The 19,554-nt window shown below is 39.7% G+C and overlaps 1 protein-coding gene across 3 annotated transcripts in view; it reads left to right on the forward strand.

Annotated features, from left to right (window-relative positions):
* LOC145445031 (tripartite motif-containing 13-like) overlaps nt 1-19,554 on the forward strand; it is a 412,502-nt gene that overhangs the window by 348,845 nt on the left and 44,103 nt on the right. The window contains exon 1 of one of the 3 annotated variants that reach the window (XM_080323130.1): nt 12,739-12,933. The exons of 1 other annotated variant lie outside the window; for it this stretch is intronic. In XM_080323130.1, the coding sequence (XP_080179256.1) occupies nt 12,806-12,933 (128 nt within the window). In that variant the 5' untranslated portion in view covers nt 12,739-12,805. Of the gene's footprint in view, nt 1-12,738; nt 12,934-19,554 lie in introns of those variants that run through there. One more of the 3 variants, XM_080323129.1, reaches the window with a different exon arrangement.

A 19,554-nucleotide genomic window follows, 5' to 3' on the forward strand; every position in this document is an offset into this window, starting at 1 on the left:
ATGGTGAGGCGCAGACGAGCAACGGCTTGCCTGTGATATGGTAATTCGTCATAAACAGCTAAGAATTTATAATAACTGGTATACTAATCAATTTCCATTTTCACACTGTTTCCGAAAATGAATAAAAAACGCCCCTTCGCTGTCTAACTTGGTCTAAGATTGTTTGTTTGTGGTATTCATGGTGTTTGTCGACTACTATGGTCATTTACACCAGGTCAATTTCTTCATATTTATTCCGTAGCTGCCGACTTTTAGCACGTCCCACTTCTAGGCTGTTACAAGGCACCGCTTACACGGATGAGATGGCCAGCAGGAGCCTAGATAAACCTCCAACACTTGGGTAGGAATTCTGGAGTCGACTGAGGTCGGACTCGAACCCGCAACCCATTGGTGTTGCAGCGATGGATTATACCACTCAACCACTCGGTAGGGAATTGTAAATGACTCGACTTGACACGATCTAAAAGTATAAAACAAGGAATATACTCGTGACTCGGAACCTTGTGACTTGGTTACAACCCTGCCAACTACACTGTCATTATTAGTATTGTGTTTAATTATTAACAAGTAACTTCATCAGTCTTCCGCATTCCCTGTTTGTTGCGTTAGCTGATGAAACTATACATTGAAGCGTCATACACTCGCTTAGCAAATAAAATAGTTTGTTCATGTTGTGATTCGAGTCTTCGAGGTAGTAGATATTTGATTACCAAACTGTGCGTTGGAATGGATTCTCGGGTGTGCTGCAAATCCTTTTAAAATTTTGTAAAATACAATTGAATCAATATTTAAAAGCAGACGCGACTTACTAACCTCTAACCCAGTGGTTCCCAACCTTTTTCGACCCATCGCCCCCTTTTCAAGCTCAACACCGATTATCACTCCCCAAATTTTGTGTACCGAAAAATGGGCATACGAACTGTAATGACCGGCGGGTTGACTAAAAAAAAAGTCAACTTTTTGTCGAATTTGACACTTTTGTAACTAAATTTCCGTGGGTTGACTAAAAAAAGAGGTCAGCCGTTTTGACGCGTCATCGCTCCCCTATCGCCCCCTTCTCTATTTTCGCCCGCTGTCGCCCCCTTTGTCCATTTTCGCCCCCTATCGCCCCCTTCGTCATTTTCGCCTCCCTAGACCGCCAAATCACCCTCTGGGGGGCGATATCGCCCACGTTGGGAACCATTGCTCTAACCGCTTCAATTTACCCGAGCAATGATATAAAACCAATTACCGGTATGGCGATAGAGTGGGCTGTTAATTGCAGTGACGTATGGTCAGAAGAGACAAATGAGGCGGTGCATCACCTACCTTTAGCGTGAGTAATAGAATTTCATAAAAACCATCAATTTCTATTGGTGTTTTCTATCGACGTTCATGAATGATCAATTTTGAGCATTTTCATCTGCAAAACCACACAATTTGCATAAGTATTGTTAAAACGTATCGCCCGAATGGTGAGGTGAGTCACATACGACCCAAGATTCGCCTGTTATAGGGTAATTCGCTATAAGCATCTAAGAATTTATAATAACTGTTATACTAATCCAATATATAATTTCATACTGATTTGGAGAATGAAAATTCCCCCGACCCGTTTTCCCCTGACTTAGACTAGGACTTGACTCGAGCTAAAAGTATAAAACAGTGGTTCTTAACATTTTTTCGAGCAGCTCCCTTTTCGAACATGGCCAAATTCTGGCACCCCCTATTTCAAGGACGGTAGTAAACACAAGGGGTCAGAGTTCGATGTCCGGTCGGTCTGTTCGTATTGGGACTTCACTATTGGAAATAGCTTAAATCACGCCCGAGGATCTCTCGACTGATTAAATTCGGGATCAAATCAGGGTTGTTATAACAATCATCGCGTGCAGGCTTGTACCATCTGGATCGAGCCGGTTGTACACACCCCGATTCCCCGTCTGCGACTGGCAATACGGGTACGTTAATTGTATTGAGTTTTGTTTTATTGCCTTCTGTGACTAGTAAATCAACTCAGATAGTGATAGAGATCTTTGCTTACATTGAGTATAGTACTGTACCCAGTTATTACCTTTCACATGAATGTATTCCAAACAAAGCAACACCATATTAATTAACGTTCATGTGATGTTGCGAGTTACAACACTAAACAGTATCATCCTTATGATACTATGAAGAAATATTCTGAAAATTTAATTTTGCAGCTCTAAAATACAAATATATTTAGTTAATCATTTTTACCATAAAGCTTCACAGCATCTTTGTCAAAAAGTTGTGTAAAAATTCAAATTTTCAATTTTTTCTGGCTGGAAATATTAATATTTTATCTCTGCTGTCACCTCATGGCCTTATTTCACCCAAACAATAACTAAAAACTGCAAAATTTCAATTTTATTTTCCTTTGATAAGGTGGGGAAGTCTTTCTTCTCAAGTTATAACAAAAATATCGCATGTTTCGTCCGATAACTCTATAAAATACATGGTTTGACCGTTAGAAATATATCCGGGTACAAATTTGTTAGATTGCTGTCAGTTGACATTCAAGCATTCTGACACTTATTCTAATGATTACATCGGTAACACCTGTTCATTGGTTTTTTACTTTGTAAATGTTTGTTAGTGTTTTTCTCAATAATAAAAAAAATTGTTATGTCGCATCACGGTAAACCAAAATTTGTATGAAATATTTGACCTAAATGATTCACTAAAGTTTTTTTGGAAATATGACAATCAGACCTGTGCTATCCTAAAACATTTTTTGACATAGGTCTAACATGCTAAGAGTAACAGAACTTCACAGCAAACTTACCACAAATTTATAACAAAAAATTTAAATATTTAACTTTCGAAATGAAGCTTCTCCGAGATGGGTATCACATAATCTTTCTAATTTTAGCATAGCCTAGCATTGTCCTACTACTTCCTACTGAAGGCGTTAGATCGGAAAAAAAAGGCTTCACAATTTCGAGATTTTGCATTTTCCGTGTCGGTGCATTTTTTTCTCCTTCAAATCCACAATATGCCACAATATGCAGAGTAGAACCAAATTTTTCGTTTTTTTTGTATATAGCATAGCGACGTCTAGCGACTGTGAAAATTCCATGATGATGGGGGTAGCCATACGCAAGTTAGGTTTTTGAGTTGCTAGTCCCCTTAATGTAAAAAGGACTGTCACTCTCAAAAGTGGTACGGTGCCTCTTTCTTCGATCTCGACACGCTGTGCGCTGCGGGATGAGCTACCTACATTTCGTGGACGAATACCAGAACTGCGTGACGGGAGTATTTTAACGGGAAATTGGCGATCTAGAAGTACGCACAATTAATTTTGCATGAATTATAAGAAACCAGTGCCATCATGGAAGCATGTTGCAAACACTGTGTTCATATATGTCGCGCCAAACGCTACGGAAAATTTCGAGATTCGACTGATTTTGTCGAATGTTAATTTGCAATGAGAACTCGGGGATATATAGACATGTTGTTCTACCATATAATTACATGCTGCGACGCATATCGCCCCTGAGCGTCTCCGCTCTCTTCAAAATCCAAATCGCTTCTTGGTGGGCGCTGGCTTGAAGGTTAAGAAACACTGGTATAAAACAAGGAATATACTTGTGACTTGGTTACATTTCCAACCCTACCCACAATAGCCGGGGCGGATACTTCCCACTCTCCGTATATAGGCCTAGTTCTGGTGAAGTAATCGTTGTCATCCTTGAGTATCGTGTTTAAATATTAATACGAATCTTTATCAGTCTTTCGCATACCCTGTTTGTTGAGTTAGCTTGTGGAATTGTGTACTGAAGCGTCATCCACCCGCTAAACAAAGTTATAAAGTTTGTTCATGTTGTGATTCGATAATGTAGATCAGTGATGCCCAAACTGTGTCCTGCAAGAGATTCTCAGTTGTGTCGCGGATCTTTTTCAAAGTTTGTAAAACTTACAATATATGCTCTAACACAGGGGCTCTCAAACAGTGGGCCACACGGGCATTTTGAGGTGCCCCACTGAGCTAATTGGAAAATTATGGATTTTGTGAAAGTTTAGTTATATTTGTTATGTTATTCGCTCAGAACATATATTCATATTAAATAATTGTACGTAAGTAGTCTACATTGAAATTTTCAGCCCACTCAGACGAGACGTAGTGACATGTTTGGAGTCACAATCTAGAAGTCGAATTTGGGAGATGAAACCGCGCCTTTTTCCCCCTGGCTCCGTCTGATGACAACCTACGGCCAACAGCAACGAAAATAATTTCGATTATGTAATAAATAGAAGTTAAAGCTGAAGAAGCTAAGTATTCCTGCAAGGTCACACGTCGTATGTCGTTCAAAAGGGTGCGCATTAAACACCGATTGAAATGCATTTGATGTAAATTAACGGTGGTCGTATTATTATAACATAAAAATAGTCATAATTGCAATTTATTGTAAATTATCAACTTCCGGTGGAAGTATACCGCACCACAGTATCGAATCGTTTCGGATTGACAATTTAGAACATTGCCTAAATCTTCGGAGTGTCGGTCTAAAAATATCCGGCCTTCATATCATTGTAGGCTACAAAATGTCGCATGAATTGATTGCATCATCGGATTGAATGTCCTGACATAGCAACGTCAGTAGTTACAAGACAGCTTGCATAATAATTGCATAAAAATTCATTATTCCACTTCACTGTAGTGTCCCAAAACCGAAATTACGTTAGGGATTGCGTGAAGCTGGCCCAGAATCGCTTCGCTACCACAGTTTCCTCACCATAGTGGAACTTAACCTCAATCACGCAAACTGAGTTCGTGGACGCAGGGATTGGATCAATGGGTTTAGCGAATCAACAGTGATCACATATTTCAGCAGTCAAATGCGATATCGTAGTGATTTATTCATCTGCGATTGGGTAGGTGTTGGTCAGTTGCGGATAGCTTTGTGGGCACAACAGGTGCTTGAGTCCAGGATGATCAAATCGGAAAAGCGACGTAATAGAATATCAATTAGTAGCCATGATCCTTTCATATCAAGCATGGGTTGGATATCAGTGATAGTTTTTTCATCAGATTTTGTAATCTCTTCGACCATCATTGCAAGGCCCGTGTCATTATTTACATACTTTGCGTTGTAACTTAAAAATTTGAATTTTTGTGGTTGCAATAGCCAATATTTGCACCTAATTTAACATCATGAACTTCGGTTTTTTTTAACCTGAAAAACTAAAGATTTTGACCTAAAAAAAATTACCACTTTATTTTTTTCAATAACAAACTTACTTTTGACAAATTTTGCTCTCATGGATGTAAATGAGGTGTATTCGCTCATAATGTGAGAATTTCACTACTTATCTTCATTTCTGGTTGGAACTGTCTGTCCTTACGAAGTAGTTTGACCTGAAAAAAAAAACATTTTTGACTTAAAAACTGACAAATTTTTACATGAAAAAAATTATTTTAACGAAGTATGGCCCTATTAAGAATTCCAGTAGTTACATCACGCAATATGGTAGAAATAATTAAAATTTGCTCTTGCACATCAAAATATACTTTCCTACATTCTCGGGTATAAAGTGTCTGTCCTTACTAAGTAGCTTGCCAAGGATGGAGAAAGAACGTTCAACAGCAGCAGTTGTTGCCTGGCAACACTGAAATTGTACGAACACTGCTGGTGACACACCATGTTGCATGATTCTGACAATGTTGTCTACATCACAATTTTTCATCATGTGCTTCTTGACATAACAGCCAATGCCCACGCAGTCTTGCTTCAGTTAGGATATTGCGCTACGTTGAGCAAAACACCATGTCAACGTATTTGTTCATTTGACCGTTTATGATTCACAATGAGCAGACAATGGACCGTCTACATCGGTAAGCCTCTAAGGTAGGCTACAAGCTGTCAAATGTCAAATGATAAGCTCACCGACAGTGAAAACATATACGTGGCAAACAAAATGCAGGTTGCAAACAATTTTTGACTTCGTAAACAATTTTGACCTAGCGCTACAATTTTTCAAAATTTTGACTATTTTGACATGTAAAAAAAATCGCCTTAGTTACTACGAATGTCATACAGTTCGATATGCCGCAATATATTACCTACTACATCGCGGAAGTCTCCGAACAAATGATCCATATTTCACAATAATTTTTTTCTCGGCTGATACGTACGGGAGATGTGGTACCGATGAGACAGTGGGACCAGAAAATAATTGAAAAATTCTCCGTGATAATCCCATGATTACAGTACGCGAATTTGAAAGTCTAAATGTCGATTTACGGGTAATATGTATGTGCCATTAATTTTGTAAGTTTGGGGGTAAATCGAAACGTGATTTTACGCCAATATTTCAGTTGATATAATCTTTTATATTCTTGAAGGTGGCGACGAAACATTCTTGATTAGCTTGCTGTAGCTTATACACAATAAAGCAACATGATAAATTCGAGTTTTTGAGCGTATGTCTCATAGGTCCCATGGTCGTGTGCCTTTGGACCCACCGGGCGGAGACCGATGATACGTTCGAGCAACAAATTTTGAACGTTTATAAATATTTTTTGAAAAGGCGGATATTCATGTAAATGTCCGCGATAGGTAGAGCTTGGATCAAAATGTTGAGCCAGCAAAAGATCTGCTATTCTTGGCTGAAGATTGGAGGGCCAGAGATCAATTTGCAATTTTTGATCCATCAGTACCACATCTAGCCTAATACTGTCACAAAAGCATTCACTAGCGAGATTGCGAATGTAACGCATCGGGAGTGACCACGCCAGCGAAGCAGTGGAGCAAAGAAAGAAACGAATTAGCGAACGAATTTTGATACCGCGTGGTCACCTCAATATGTGGTTCCGCGCTGTTCTGGGACGTCATAATGACTCCTTGTCGTTTGTCGATAACATCATAGTTGAATTACAACGCACTTCGCTTCATGCCATTGCTCTGTTCACCATTAAAATCACGATGCGACTTACTAACTTCGGCACTGCACACGGTAATATCTAGCCATACAGCCGAGTATAATCTTTAATTGTCCGATTATTCAACTTTAACAGAGCATTTGGCGATGCCACGATTTTATAAGTAGAAATTTGTACCAAATAGCCAATGGTTTGATATTCGATATCGGTGCACTTATTGTTACCAGTCCTTCCGGTGTCGATCAGGTTTATCGGAGTACACTATTTTTCCGTAGAAACGAATCGAATAAAATCCGAATTAGTGCCACTGAGAATATGGGGTTGCATTAATATTAATCAAATACCGCGCAATGCACATTGCCTCATGCAAATAACGAATTAAACTATACACATGTACAAGTTACGTTGCGCAATAATTCAGGAATACTAGAGTATCAAGCAGACAAGAATGAATACTCGAAACAGATGATTACAAACTGGAAATCACATATCACAATTGTTTGCTCAGTGTAACGGCATTTTGGGCTATTTTTCTGCATTCCTCTATATTCGTTCGAAAATTCTTACTGGAGTACGTGAGGTTCACGTGCAGGAATGAATTCCAGTTAGCAGGCATACACGATAACACTGTTCAATTTAGCGCCCCGATCATAAAAGTATCACGAAAGAACAGGTATTTGCTCATCCAATTCAGAGCAGGCATGATATGGTATTTCTCGACGCGCGCTCGTCCAATTCGTCCTGTGCTACGACAGTGTTTCTTAACTTTGTCTCCAGCGCCCTCCAAGGGGCGATATCGATTCTGAAGGGGGCGGAAACGCTCAGGGGGTGATATGGGGAGCGCTGAAGAAAAAGGGCGTCGCAGTAGAGGGTGCAGTAGGGACATATGATTATATAGTAGAAGTGGAAGTAGAATTATAGCAGTTATATAGTCTATATCCCTGAGTTCTCCTTGCAAATTGAAATTCCACGACATCTGTCAAATCCCGAAATTTTTCGTCGCGCTAGTCGCGAAATATATGCTGACAATGATTGCGACATATTTCCATGTATTTAGTGATTTATTGTAATTCATGTAAATTTGATTGCGCGTACTTTTATATCGTCAATTCCACTTTGAGATACTTCCATCACGCTACCTTGGGTTATTTTCCACAAAATGTTTCGCACTAGATATTTTATTCCGAATCAAACAGCGTGTAGAAATCGACGAAAAAGGCGCTGTACCACTTTTAAGCGTGAAAGTGAGAGCCATTTGTACATTCAAGATGCTTCCAAGGTTTTTGGTCAACATGATTAACTGGATATATTTGTATTTGAGAGCTACAAAATTAAATTTTCGGAATATTTCTTTATCGTATCATAATATAGGATATTGTTTGGTGTTGTGACCCGCAACATTGCATGAACGTTATTAGACATGGGTTGCATTGTTTGGAATACATTCATCTATAAGTTAAGCGACCAGATGGTTTGCTGAGTCCGTATCCCTGTGCCAGATGGTTGTTACAACAGCCTTGATTTGATCCCGAATATAGCACATACATTCATCATAGTGTTAATTAGTCGAGTAGTAGTCCTCAGGCGCGATTCAAGCTATTTCCAATAGTGAATTCCCAACCGAAAAGACCGACCGGACTTCGAACTCTTACCAGTGATGAGCGGACTGTGATATTTTTCGGTCCAAGTCCGATCCTGAAAATTTTCAATTCAGTCCTACTCCATCCTGATCCAAAAGTATTTTCAAATTTTACAGTCCAAGTCTGAGAATAATTAGGCTCTCTGAAATATAACTCTGGTCTGTAACAAGATGTATAATTCCAATGTTTGCCTACACTCGAAACTACAGTGGGCTTACATGACACAGCAATTTTCATTTCACATTTTAGCAACACGACTGTATATGACTAAACTATAGCAAGATGGCTATCAATACCTTAATCATCACATCACGAGCAATGAGCATGTACATCAGGTTTGGTCATAATAGTTTTTTTTTATAAATTTGACTGGCTAGTTGATAAAATTGTTAGGTCGGTTCAATGAACAAACGCTGCACATCAAATTCGATTCAATTCCAACCTGTAGAAGCGAAGTTATTGCAACTGGAGAACTTTCAATATGCTGCAAAGTATACACATTTTTTTTTCAAATTATACTGCCTGCTCATCTCTATGAAGTTTTTCAAGAAAATAGTACATTACAAATTTGATTCAATTCCAACCAATGGAAGCGTGAAAAACATGGTATACTGTGGGAAATTCTTTCATCAATAATTATGGAGCTACAACACTATTTTAAAGAGCTTATTGGAGGTACAGAACTTTTAATATACAATTGAAAAGAACCCGAATATTTTCGGCAGACACTCGTCAGGGGTAATCGTAAGCAACTAGTAGATAACTGAAAAGAACATTGTATATCAACAGTCGTATCACAAAATACGTCCACCGAAAATATCGGGGTTCATTCCAATATGAATATACTATTCAACACTATTTTTCTAACCCAAAATTTTCCGGGTCCAGTCTACTTTCTTATCCATAACAACATGACCATCACCAATCAGAGTTCCCCATGAACATGTCTAAATTTATGGCGTTTTTAAATGAATTAGGGTTGCTGTTACTCCTAACCCTAATCCTACGACACCCCAACCATAATTCTAATCACTAACCCTAACTTCAAAAATCATCCCAACCCGGGTCAACCCTACTCCATCTTAATCTTTCAATACCCCAACAAGCCTAACCAACCCCCAACCCTAATTTAAAAATGCCCTAACCTAAAATTTACTATACCCAACCTAATCCTAAACCCAACCCGAATTCTATGCGACCTTAACCGAACTCTGACCCCCGGCCCCAACCCTAATTTTATGACACCTCAACCTGAACCTAATCCCTAACGCCACAAATTCCAACATGTTCATGGTGAACCCTGATCTGATTCGTGATGTTGATTCCTTTGTGGATATGAAAATAGACTACATCCAATTTTCCATTTCAATGAATTCTTCTACACCGGTTGTAATTCAACCAGTAGCATCTTTAGCCAGTAAATTTGAAAAAATAAGTCATTTCTATTCAACCCTAATGTACCTATACAAGACAAATAACTGATATATAATAATTCCATATTTCTCTAATTCTTACATCGAATACTTCCTTAGGTGCTCGCGTAAACAGCAGTTGATAAGACATAACGTGCTGTTAACAAATTTACCATTGCTATAGTTGAAAAAATTCGAAAGTTCCAACGTGCCAAACTCATCATTCCGGCGCAAACCAGCATGAAAATGTGCCAAAATTCCGTACTTTGGCTTCTAAATCTATATAGCTCAGTGTTCCAAATGCGTCAATTGGCAACACTGGTAACAATTCTTCTCTCCAGCCGCCGCGCACTTCTGGTTGCGAAATCAGGCAATTATCGTTCCCGAGTCCGGAATTTGGCATGCTCAAAGTCCAAGTCTAACTTTATTTTCAAAATCACAATCCGGTCCGATCCCGGATCTAACGAAAATAACCCATAATCCGGGTCCTGTCCAATCCAATGCTCATCTCTGACTCTTACCCCTTTGTTTTTACTACCGTTCTTAAAATATTGGGCGGGGGCAGACCCAAGCATTTTTCGAAAGGGGGCGCTGCAGGTAAAAAGGTTAAGAACCACTGCACTACGAGATCAACAAGGCTATAACCGTGACTTGCTTGTCCAGTGGCATATATGCACATTATAACGCAGAGCGAATGTTTGTAGATGTTACTTGTGTGTAATCTGACTCCAGAAGGTTACGTTTACCTTTCGTTGCGTATATATTTCTTTCGACGGTCCGGCGACCCACGCCGTAGGGCTTTGTTGGCTGACGTAGCACTAAGCCTGTCTAGTGCACACGTATTCGAGGATCCCACTGACGAATATTTTGTTTCTGTCTCCACGACTTGTAAATTTATTGAATCACGTACAGCGATGCAACAGACTGCCGAATCATACAAATTGCAGTGAATAATAAATATTTTTACGTGTGTATTACATGCGTATATATATTATAGCCACGAGAGATTATATGCACCAAAACATCGTACGATTTATTTCTCTTATCTTTATTCACACGACACATAGACGACTCACAAAGGTCTTATCGGGTTTTCACTTCAGGGAATTAGGTAAGGTTTTATAAACTCCTCATTGATCAAATAATAAAATGGCGTTAAACACATCATGCTCTCATATGGTGTTTATATGCACAGACAAAATATATAACGTCCTATTCCTATTCCTACTGCTTCCGTCTTCTCACATTTGACAATGCAGCCAAATCTGTTGTTGGCTCACAAGTTGAGTTTATCTCCACAGACGCAGTTTGGCTTTTCAGTTCGATTGAAAACATTTCCGAAAACATATTATTTATGCCAGTCCACAGGTGCAAAGTTTATATAAATGATGGGATTTTTTTCAAGGACCACTGGAAACAGTAACTGATTCTTGCCGAAATTTACGAAAACTATTTCAACAAAAAAGTTATCACGAAGGGGTTGAAATCTTGTCCAGCAAACTGTTGTATATTATAAGTAAAGTAGGCTATTCATGATGAACATTCCAATAAGTAGCCAATACGTATATGATACACCAACTTTAATTTACTTGCTGGCTTGTTATGGAAATGTTTGGAAAGTTCTAGAAATGTTTAGCAATTAAAAAGAGACATGGGATTAACGCTAGCAAAAGCGCCTGACTCGGTAATATTTAAAATACCGCTGGACTCTCATGAAATCATGAAAATGATTCTTATTTGAACAGACACTTCGCTAGATGGTGCTAGCTTTTCAGGGTGGGGATTGAGCTTCTCGTGGCTGAATAATCATAGGTTCGTCTGAACGACGTTGAAATTTTGATGGTGCCATGCGAGATATCTTGAAATGTTTTACTTGAGATTTGTTAGGATGATCAGGCCTTCAGGCGTGAACGTGTCCAACGTTGGTACGGTTGGTACATACGGTCCCGAATTTCGATAGAATTTTGCATTTGAAGTGAGAATTTTTGATTTATTAAATTCAAATTTTAATAAGTAAACTTGTTCTGGACTATTGCAATCCGTGATCACCATGCGTTGTTATTTTTGGCACACGCACAAAAATACCAAAAATAGCTTATTTTTTGACATTTTGCAGATTTTATTTTTGGCAATTTTAGCATTGCCATGAATTCAGATTAAAAAACTCGAATTAGCCATGTAAATTGCGTCAGTTTGATCTTTCTTATGAAACAGCAGTCACAAAAATTGCAGTATCCATAGTTCCACACGCTGCCATCAAACAGCAAGATTTAAATCCGAATTGAAAACGTTGTTGGAGACCAAATTTATCCGATACAAAACCGAGTGCTTCTGCAATATCTATTATCAATAGTCGATTCACTATGCGTACAACATTACCAGCATTCACACATGTCACATTACTTACAATAACAATTCAAAAATGTTTCTGATACGCTTGGCTAGCAGCCGTCACTACCCAACCAATGATTAGAAATCATGAGGGACTTTAATAATCAATATAATATGATAAATCATCTACCCGGCAATGAAAAACTAGGAAATGACTGCATGTATATATGTATGTATGGAGCGTTTAGATGTGGAGGCGTTTTGCACAGGCAGTGTCATGTTTTGAGTATGCCAAAAATACCAAAATTAGCTTACTTTTGGCATTTCAATTTTTTATTTTTGGCAGGTTTGGCATTTGGTTCCCGAATTGCCAAATACAACACGGCCTGGTGATCACTCAAGGCCCGGCAAGTGATCAATATACTAGTAAATTCCATTAGTTTCATTACCTTTATTAGTTTCATTGTACGACATAAAGGCACCCAAATCGTTTGTGCAGGTGGATTAAGATCGCGATTAATATTCGATAATCTGTAATGGAGCGGATTGAAGAACTACTCGAGTGTCCGGTGTGTTTGGATCGTTTCAAGGAACCAAGGGTGTTACCTTGTCAGCACACCTTCTGTTTGAGACCCTGCCTGCAGAACATCGTGGAAAATAACAGGTGGCTCTTATTTTTATCCGTAGCAGCATCACCACTATACATATAATATGATGAATGAATAGTCGAGGCGCGTCGGTTAGATTTCCAGGATCTGAGAAGAACAGTTTGACAATAATCCGAGTCAGAGTTTATTCCACGTTGAATCGAATCCTTCAGCCCGCCCCCTTCCGCCCATACACTTTTACTGCATCCATTCGCGAAATGCGAATATGCTTTACCATTATTGGCACCGTCGTTGTGGGCCTGGATACGGCAGTCAGGAAATATCTTCGAAGACGGTCTTACTGGTCAATTCGAGTGATTAACGACTGGCTAATACCATTAGGGCCATTAAAAACCTGAACAAGAGAAGTGGGAACCAGCACAGTTTCAAATCTTCTGAATTTTGTTATATGCATTGATGAGCTAATTTCGAACACAATAAACTTTATACGCGGAAAATTGAACTCCGAGGTTACGTCGTTTTGAAAATTGACAATATTCCACACGTTTCATCTCCGCAGCATTAAGATTTTATCAATGCAATATTCAAAAAAGTGTAAACAGATGTTGGATTACAATTGAGATTTCGAACTTGTTTTTCTGAGTAGTTAGTTATATGATCTATATTCGCAAGTGGTATTAAACGTTATGCGGTGTGGGGTTAGAGGTGAAATTGAGTCGGAACTTAGTCAACGGTCTGAAATCGGTCAAGCGTTACACATGGACAATTTTTCATAGCTGTTCCATTATTTTTTACTGTAAGGTGATAAAATTGCAGTCTCACGGGTACACCACAGTTGTGCTGTGGTGGTTTACACTTGTGTTGTTCATATGTTGGTGGAGGTGGAATTGTAGTACAAAAAGAAAGTGGAGATACTTAACAATATTTTGTTCAGATGTGCAAAAAGTAGGCTACCGGTTTAAGCTATCAAGTATCTCAATAAAAAGTCACTTCTTTTTCATCGTTTTGATTTAAGCCAGTGGCTCCCAAGGTGGGCACCAGCGGCCTCCTGGGGGCGTTCGCATACGTGAAGGTGGCGCTGGCCTTGAAATTGGCGATAGGGCGGGGGGGGGGCGCTGAATATAAAAGTGGGTGGTAGGGGGGCGCTGAGAGCAAATGTGGGCCGTGTAGGTTTAGAGGGCAACTGCAGGTAGTGTTGAAAGGATTGATAAATAAAGCAGCTAAAGTTGCAGTAAAAATGCAGAATCGATTCAGTCAGAGCAATTTAGGGTTCCGCGTCTATTTTTTCAGCTGTGCCGGAAAATTCAATTGTTACTTGACCATGTTGATCCGCCAATCAATGGACAAATTTATCAGTCGGCTGTATCTCTGAAAATCTTGGTTCCTTCAGTGCTGTGCGAACTACGAAGTATTTGAATAGTTATTTGTCACTACAAGGTGTGATAACTTTTTACGAGAAACTGTCTTGCGTGATTTTCAAACAATCGCGGATTTCCCACAGCGCTGCGATCGTGGCCTTCGACAAGGCATTCGGGTTGCGAGAACCGATATCGCCGCTACTTGACGTGTATATTCTCAAAAATTTATGAGTAGTTTACATCCGTTCTTAGTAATGATGAAACCGGATAAGGTGAAAATGGCACTGTCCAGATTCAGTTGTTGTTGTATGTGGGGTTTATGGTGCTTAACTACTAAGGTCTTGTGCACCAGACCACGTCGAAAATATTATATCCGCAAAAATTAGATTAATCGGGTGGCTAATACGAATTCAATAACAGTCTGAATTGTATATGGACTGGATAATAGGGCCCGTACTGTCATGTCGACATGGTTCCGTCTTGCCGCACTCTTCAAATATTGTCTCTGAGAAGCATATACTGGGCACTCAATCAGAAAGTGTTTGACGGTCTCTTCGGCCATGCACGTGCGACACAGGCCATCTTCGTGGCACTTTATACGATAAAGATGCGAATTCAGCCGACAATGACCCGATTTCAACCTCAGGATTATCGAGGAGTGCCTTCGTGAAAAATTCAGCGGCGCAGGAATTTCTGTGATGGGTCCGTGTATTCTGTAATATGCTGACCCGTCATGTGACGAGTTGAAGTATTCAATCCATTTCTCGCGGCATATGGATGCTATGAGCGTTTTCACTTCTGGAACAGACAGTTCGACCGATTCTCCAATGTCATCTGCGTGATCCGTGGATGCAGCCGCTCTTGCTAGTTCGTCAGCCGTTTCATTTTGCCCAACTCCCATGTGGCCAGGGATCCATATCAAATTTGTCTCCACTCCTTTTCTGTCGAGATCTGCGCACAACTGAATAATATCATATATTAGTTTGTTATTAGTAGAGCCGGCGTTAATGGCTGTAAGGGCACTTTGACTGTCCGATAGGATGGCGAGTTTTCGAGAACCTAGATTTTCTTTTGCCCAGGTTAAGCCACGCAGAATTGCAACTAATTCGGATGAGAATACTGATGAATATTTACTAAGAGATTCGCTGTGAGAAAACTGAATTTCTTCGACTACGAAGGCTGCACCACATTGATGAATAGTTTTTGACCCATCGGTATATATTTTGACATGGTTCGAGTACATTTCTGTGATGTAACGATTACACTTTGACATGGCAATTGTGGGTAGGTCAGACTTTACATTTCTTGATTTTAGGTGCAAATCTATTCGACAACATATTTCCTGCCATGGCGGGAGAGGAACTACTACTTGGTTCTGTAGATTAATTTGCATGAGATTCGCATTTCTAGTTTTCATATTAAAGGTCATAAATAGCGTCGAGTCCGGGAAAATTTCGTGCCAAGAATCATCAATTACTGTTGCGCACGGGTGGTTCGGCAATGACGCTATAACAGTTCGATAATTGTAGCATGCTTGCAGATGCCTTATTGGTATGGGTGGTTCAGCGCAGTAATGTTGAAGAGCGAAGGCTGGAGTACTCTTCATTGCCCCGTTGCATATCCGTAGCGCGGTATTCTGAATTTTTTGGATCGAATTCATAACATATAAGGGTGAAAACAAATACGCTTCGAATCCGTACTCGATTACCGATCGGATCATAGATCTGTAGACCGCTAGCAGGCAAGGCGTGGAGGCACCCCATGTTGTGCCGCTGAGCATACGTAGTAAGTTCATTCTTTTTAGGCATTTTTCGACAACAGCATCTTTGTGCAAACGATAAGTCAGTTTAGAATCGAAAATAATTCCCAAGTATTTACAACTTTTCTTTATTGGTAGCTCTGTCATACCTATTGAAAATTGAACAGGTGGTAGTTTTCTACGTTTAGTGAATATTATTGCAGCAGACTTCTTGACATTGACCCGCAAACCCCATTTTTTACACCATTGATAAAGGTTGATTAACGAGTTCTGCAATTTTGACGAGATTGTCATTACATCTAAGCCAGTTTCCCATAGGCAAGCGTCATCCGCAAATAGATTGATACTAGTATCGATTACATCGGGGAGGTCATTCATCATAACCGTAAAAATTATCGGACTGAGAACACTGCCTTGTGGAATCCCATTATCTAAGGAAAACGAATCGGATAAGCTGTCACCTACCCGAACTTGGAAAGTACGGTTACAGATGAATGAATAAATCCATCTCAGCATGTTACCAGAGATGCCCAGTTTGTGGAGCTTGAAGATGACGCCTTCTCTCCAAACGGTGTCGTAAGCTTTTTCCAAGTCTAGAAAAGCTCCAACTGTAGATCGTTTGTTCCAAATGCCTTTGTAGATATCGTCATGCAGGGCTAAAATACAATCTGTGGTAGAGCGTTTAGTCCTATAGCCGCATTGAACTGGCGAAATCTGTTTTGTACTCTCTAACCACCAACGTAGTCTATTAGATATCATCCTTTCCATTATTTTACACATATTACTTGTTAGGGATATTGGGCGATAAGAGTCCGGATCACTAGGTTTTTTGTTTCCTTTTAGTAACGGTATGACTGTTGAGTGACGCCAGCTGGCAGGACAGTTTCCATTACTCCACGTAGCATTGAACGATGAAAGCATACGGTCGAGACAGAGTTCGTCCAGATTGTTGATCATCTGATAACATACGCCGTCTGGTCCCGGAGATGCACTTTTTTTCGCTTTCAGCGCTTTCTTCAATTCCCTCATTGTGAAGGGATTATTCATGTCTGAAGCTTGATCGGTTTGTACCAATATCGGTTGAAGCGTTTCTCTTTCGAATGCTTTCCGTCTGGCCACAGATTCAGAATCGACGTTATCATCGCTACTGAATGAGGCGAATCTACACGCTAATGCATTTGCTTTGTCCTTATTGCTTGTAAGTATGCGATTTCCAGATGTAAGACTACTAATCGTATTCCATGATCTGGATCCGGACATCGATCGGACGGCTCTCCAGACCTTGGATAACTTTGTTGTATTGTTCAGAGATAAGCAAAATGATTCCCAGCTGGACTTTTTAGCGAATTGTATCACTCTTCTAGTTTCCGCTCTCTGCCTTTTGAACGCTATAACAAGGTCAATGTGAAACGAGGTCTTCATTTTCAAATAAGCAGCCCGTTTCAGACGGATAGCTCGGGGTCCAGATTCAGTGATAAGCCCGTGAAATTTCACCGAAATTTTGCGACACGTGAACTGTTCCAATTCTCAAGCTTGCATGTAGACCTGGACAACTAGATAATTCTAGTTGTCTAATTTTACTAAATTAGAGGAAAATGCCAGTAATCTAATTTTAATCTAATTTGTTAAATATTTATATGCTCTGATTCTAATTCTAATCGAATTTGTCAAATGTTCTTATGCTCTAATTCTAATTCTAATCTAATTTGTGAAATATTCCTATGATCTAATTTTAATTCTAATCTAATTTATCGTTTTTCTGAAAATGTTTCTTTGTCCGAGGCATTGTGCAGCGAGTTAGTAAGAATGTCCCTCTCGCGCTGGAAAATTCTGTGTCAAGCCGCCATCGCTTACTTACAATATAAAATGTTTACATTCTATACTTACAATTTACAGTCCTAGCAGGTATCGTGACGAATTATAGCCTGCTAGCATAGCAGCTTATAGTCTGCGAACAACATTCTAGTTTTTAAAAGTTTACGTTAGGACAACGCCGTGCTAACTAACATGGGCAATGCTCATGGTTATCACAAAAGAAGTAATATTTTATTATAAAGTAGTACAGATGCAACAAGAAATATCATGATCATAAACCTCAGTTTATTTTGAACTATTAGCTGCTCGCGATACCCGACAACGCTTTCCAGCGACTAATGAATCGATATGGAGGCTATACAGGTATGTTACTTGCTGAAGGACTATCTCATCCTAAACACTGATCTTGTGGTGACGTCCCATGCCGTTATCTAAGTGTCTCGGTCTTGGCAGTGTCTGGGCTATTGCACTTCAAGGCAATACGCTTATTGATTTCAGTTGCCTCTCCATCGATGGAATGCTGTTATTGCCATCGCCGAAGTCGTTTCAGCTAGTGTGGAATAGTGTTGTTGGGAACAGCAGGCGAATGGCGTATTTTAAAACAACAAGGCCAGTGCGTAGCGTAGTTCGTTTCTCAAACGAGGCATTGCGCGTGAATAACATTGATGCAACTGCATATTCCGTCGGACGGACTGGTAGCGCAGGCCGCAGTTACACTTCGAATGATTGTACCGTTTTAAGATTCCATTTAATAACTCGACTGCATGGTTTGATATTAATGAGTGCAGGGCCCATATTAAAACGTCACGCGAATGGTTTAACTATGCACGTACACCAGCGGCATGCAGTAAAGTGCGTTTTCGTGCGACGATGACGTCATCATCGATATGGAACAATTATGACGTCACAAGACTTCGCCACCTCGTAAAAAAATAAAAGTCGGCTCCTATGATTGGCGCTACTGGGGTCGTAAGCGAAAAACTCACGAGACATATCCAACAGATTCTGGGTAACGTTCGATTCGACATGATCCAAAAGATCACGTTATTGGGCACAGTGCATATTCTTCGGAAGGCCTTGAATGCACCACTGGACTAAAATTACACTTGTAAATCACAGCATAATTTCTGTAATTTCGATTCTTCATTTTCAATCATCTCTACCTCTGCTCTGTAACCCTTGCCAATTCTTCATCTACTGCAATTCTGTAATCTGACTTCTTCATGTATTGCATAGGAATAACAATGTGACTGTATTAATGAAATTTCAAAAATTTACTCCAATCTCGCCATTTTCATTTGGGGGCAGGTTGCTTCCCGGATTATGTGTGTATTTACCACATATAATAATAATAATAATTGGCGCTACAGGGGTCGTAAGCAAAAAACGCATGAGACATATCCTACAGATTCCGGGTAACGTTCGATTCGACATAATCCGAAAGATCACGTTATTGGGCACTGTGCATACTGCATATTCTTCGGAAGGCCCTGAATGCACCACTGGACTAAAATTACACTAGTGAATCACAGCATCATTTCTGTAATTTCGATTCTTCATTTTCAATCATCTCTACATCTGCTCTGTAACCCTTGCCAATTCTTCATCTACTGCAATTCTGTAATTGACTCTCCATGTATTGCATAGGAATACCAGTTTGACTGCATTACTGAAATTTTGAAAATTCACTCCAATCTCGCTATTTTCCTTTGGGTGCAGGTTGCTCCCCGGATTACGTGTGTATT

Source organism: Botryllus schlosseri, chromosome 8 (genome assembly GCF_051294905.1).
Source record: "Botryllus schlosseri isolate E-star chromosome 8, Bs_hap1, whole genome shotgun sequence".
In the NCBI taxonomy this organism is placed as follows: Eukaryota; Metazoa; Chordata; class Ascidiacea; order Stolidobranchia; family Styelidae; genus Botryllus; species Botryllus schlosseri.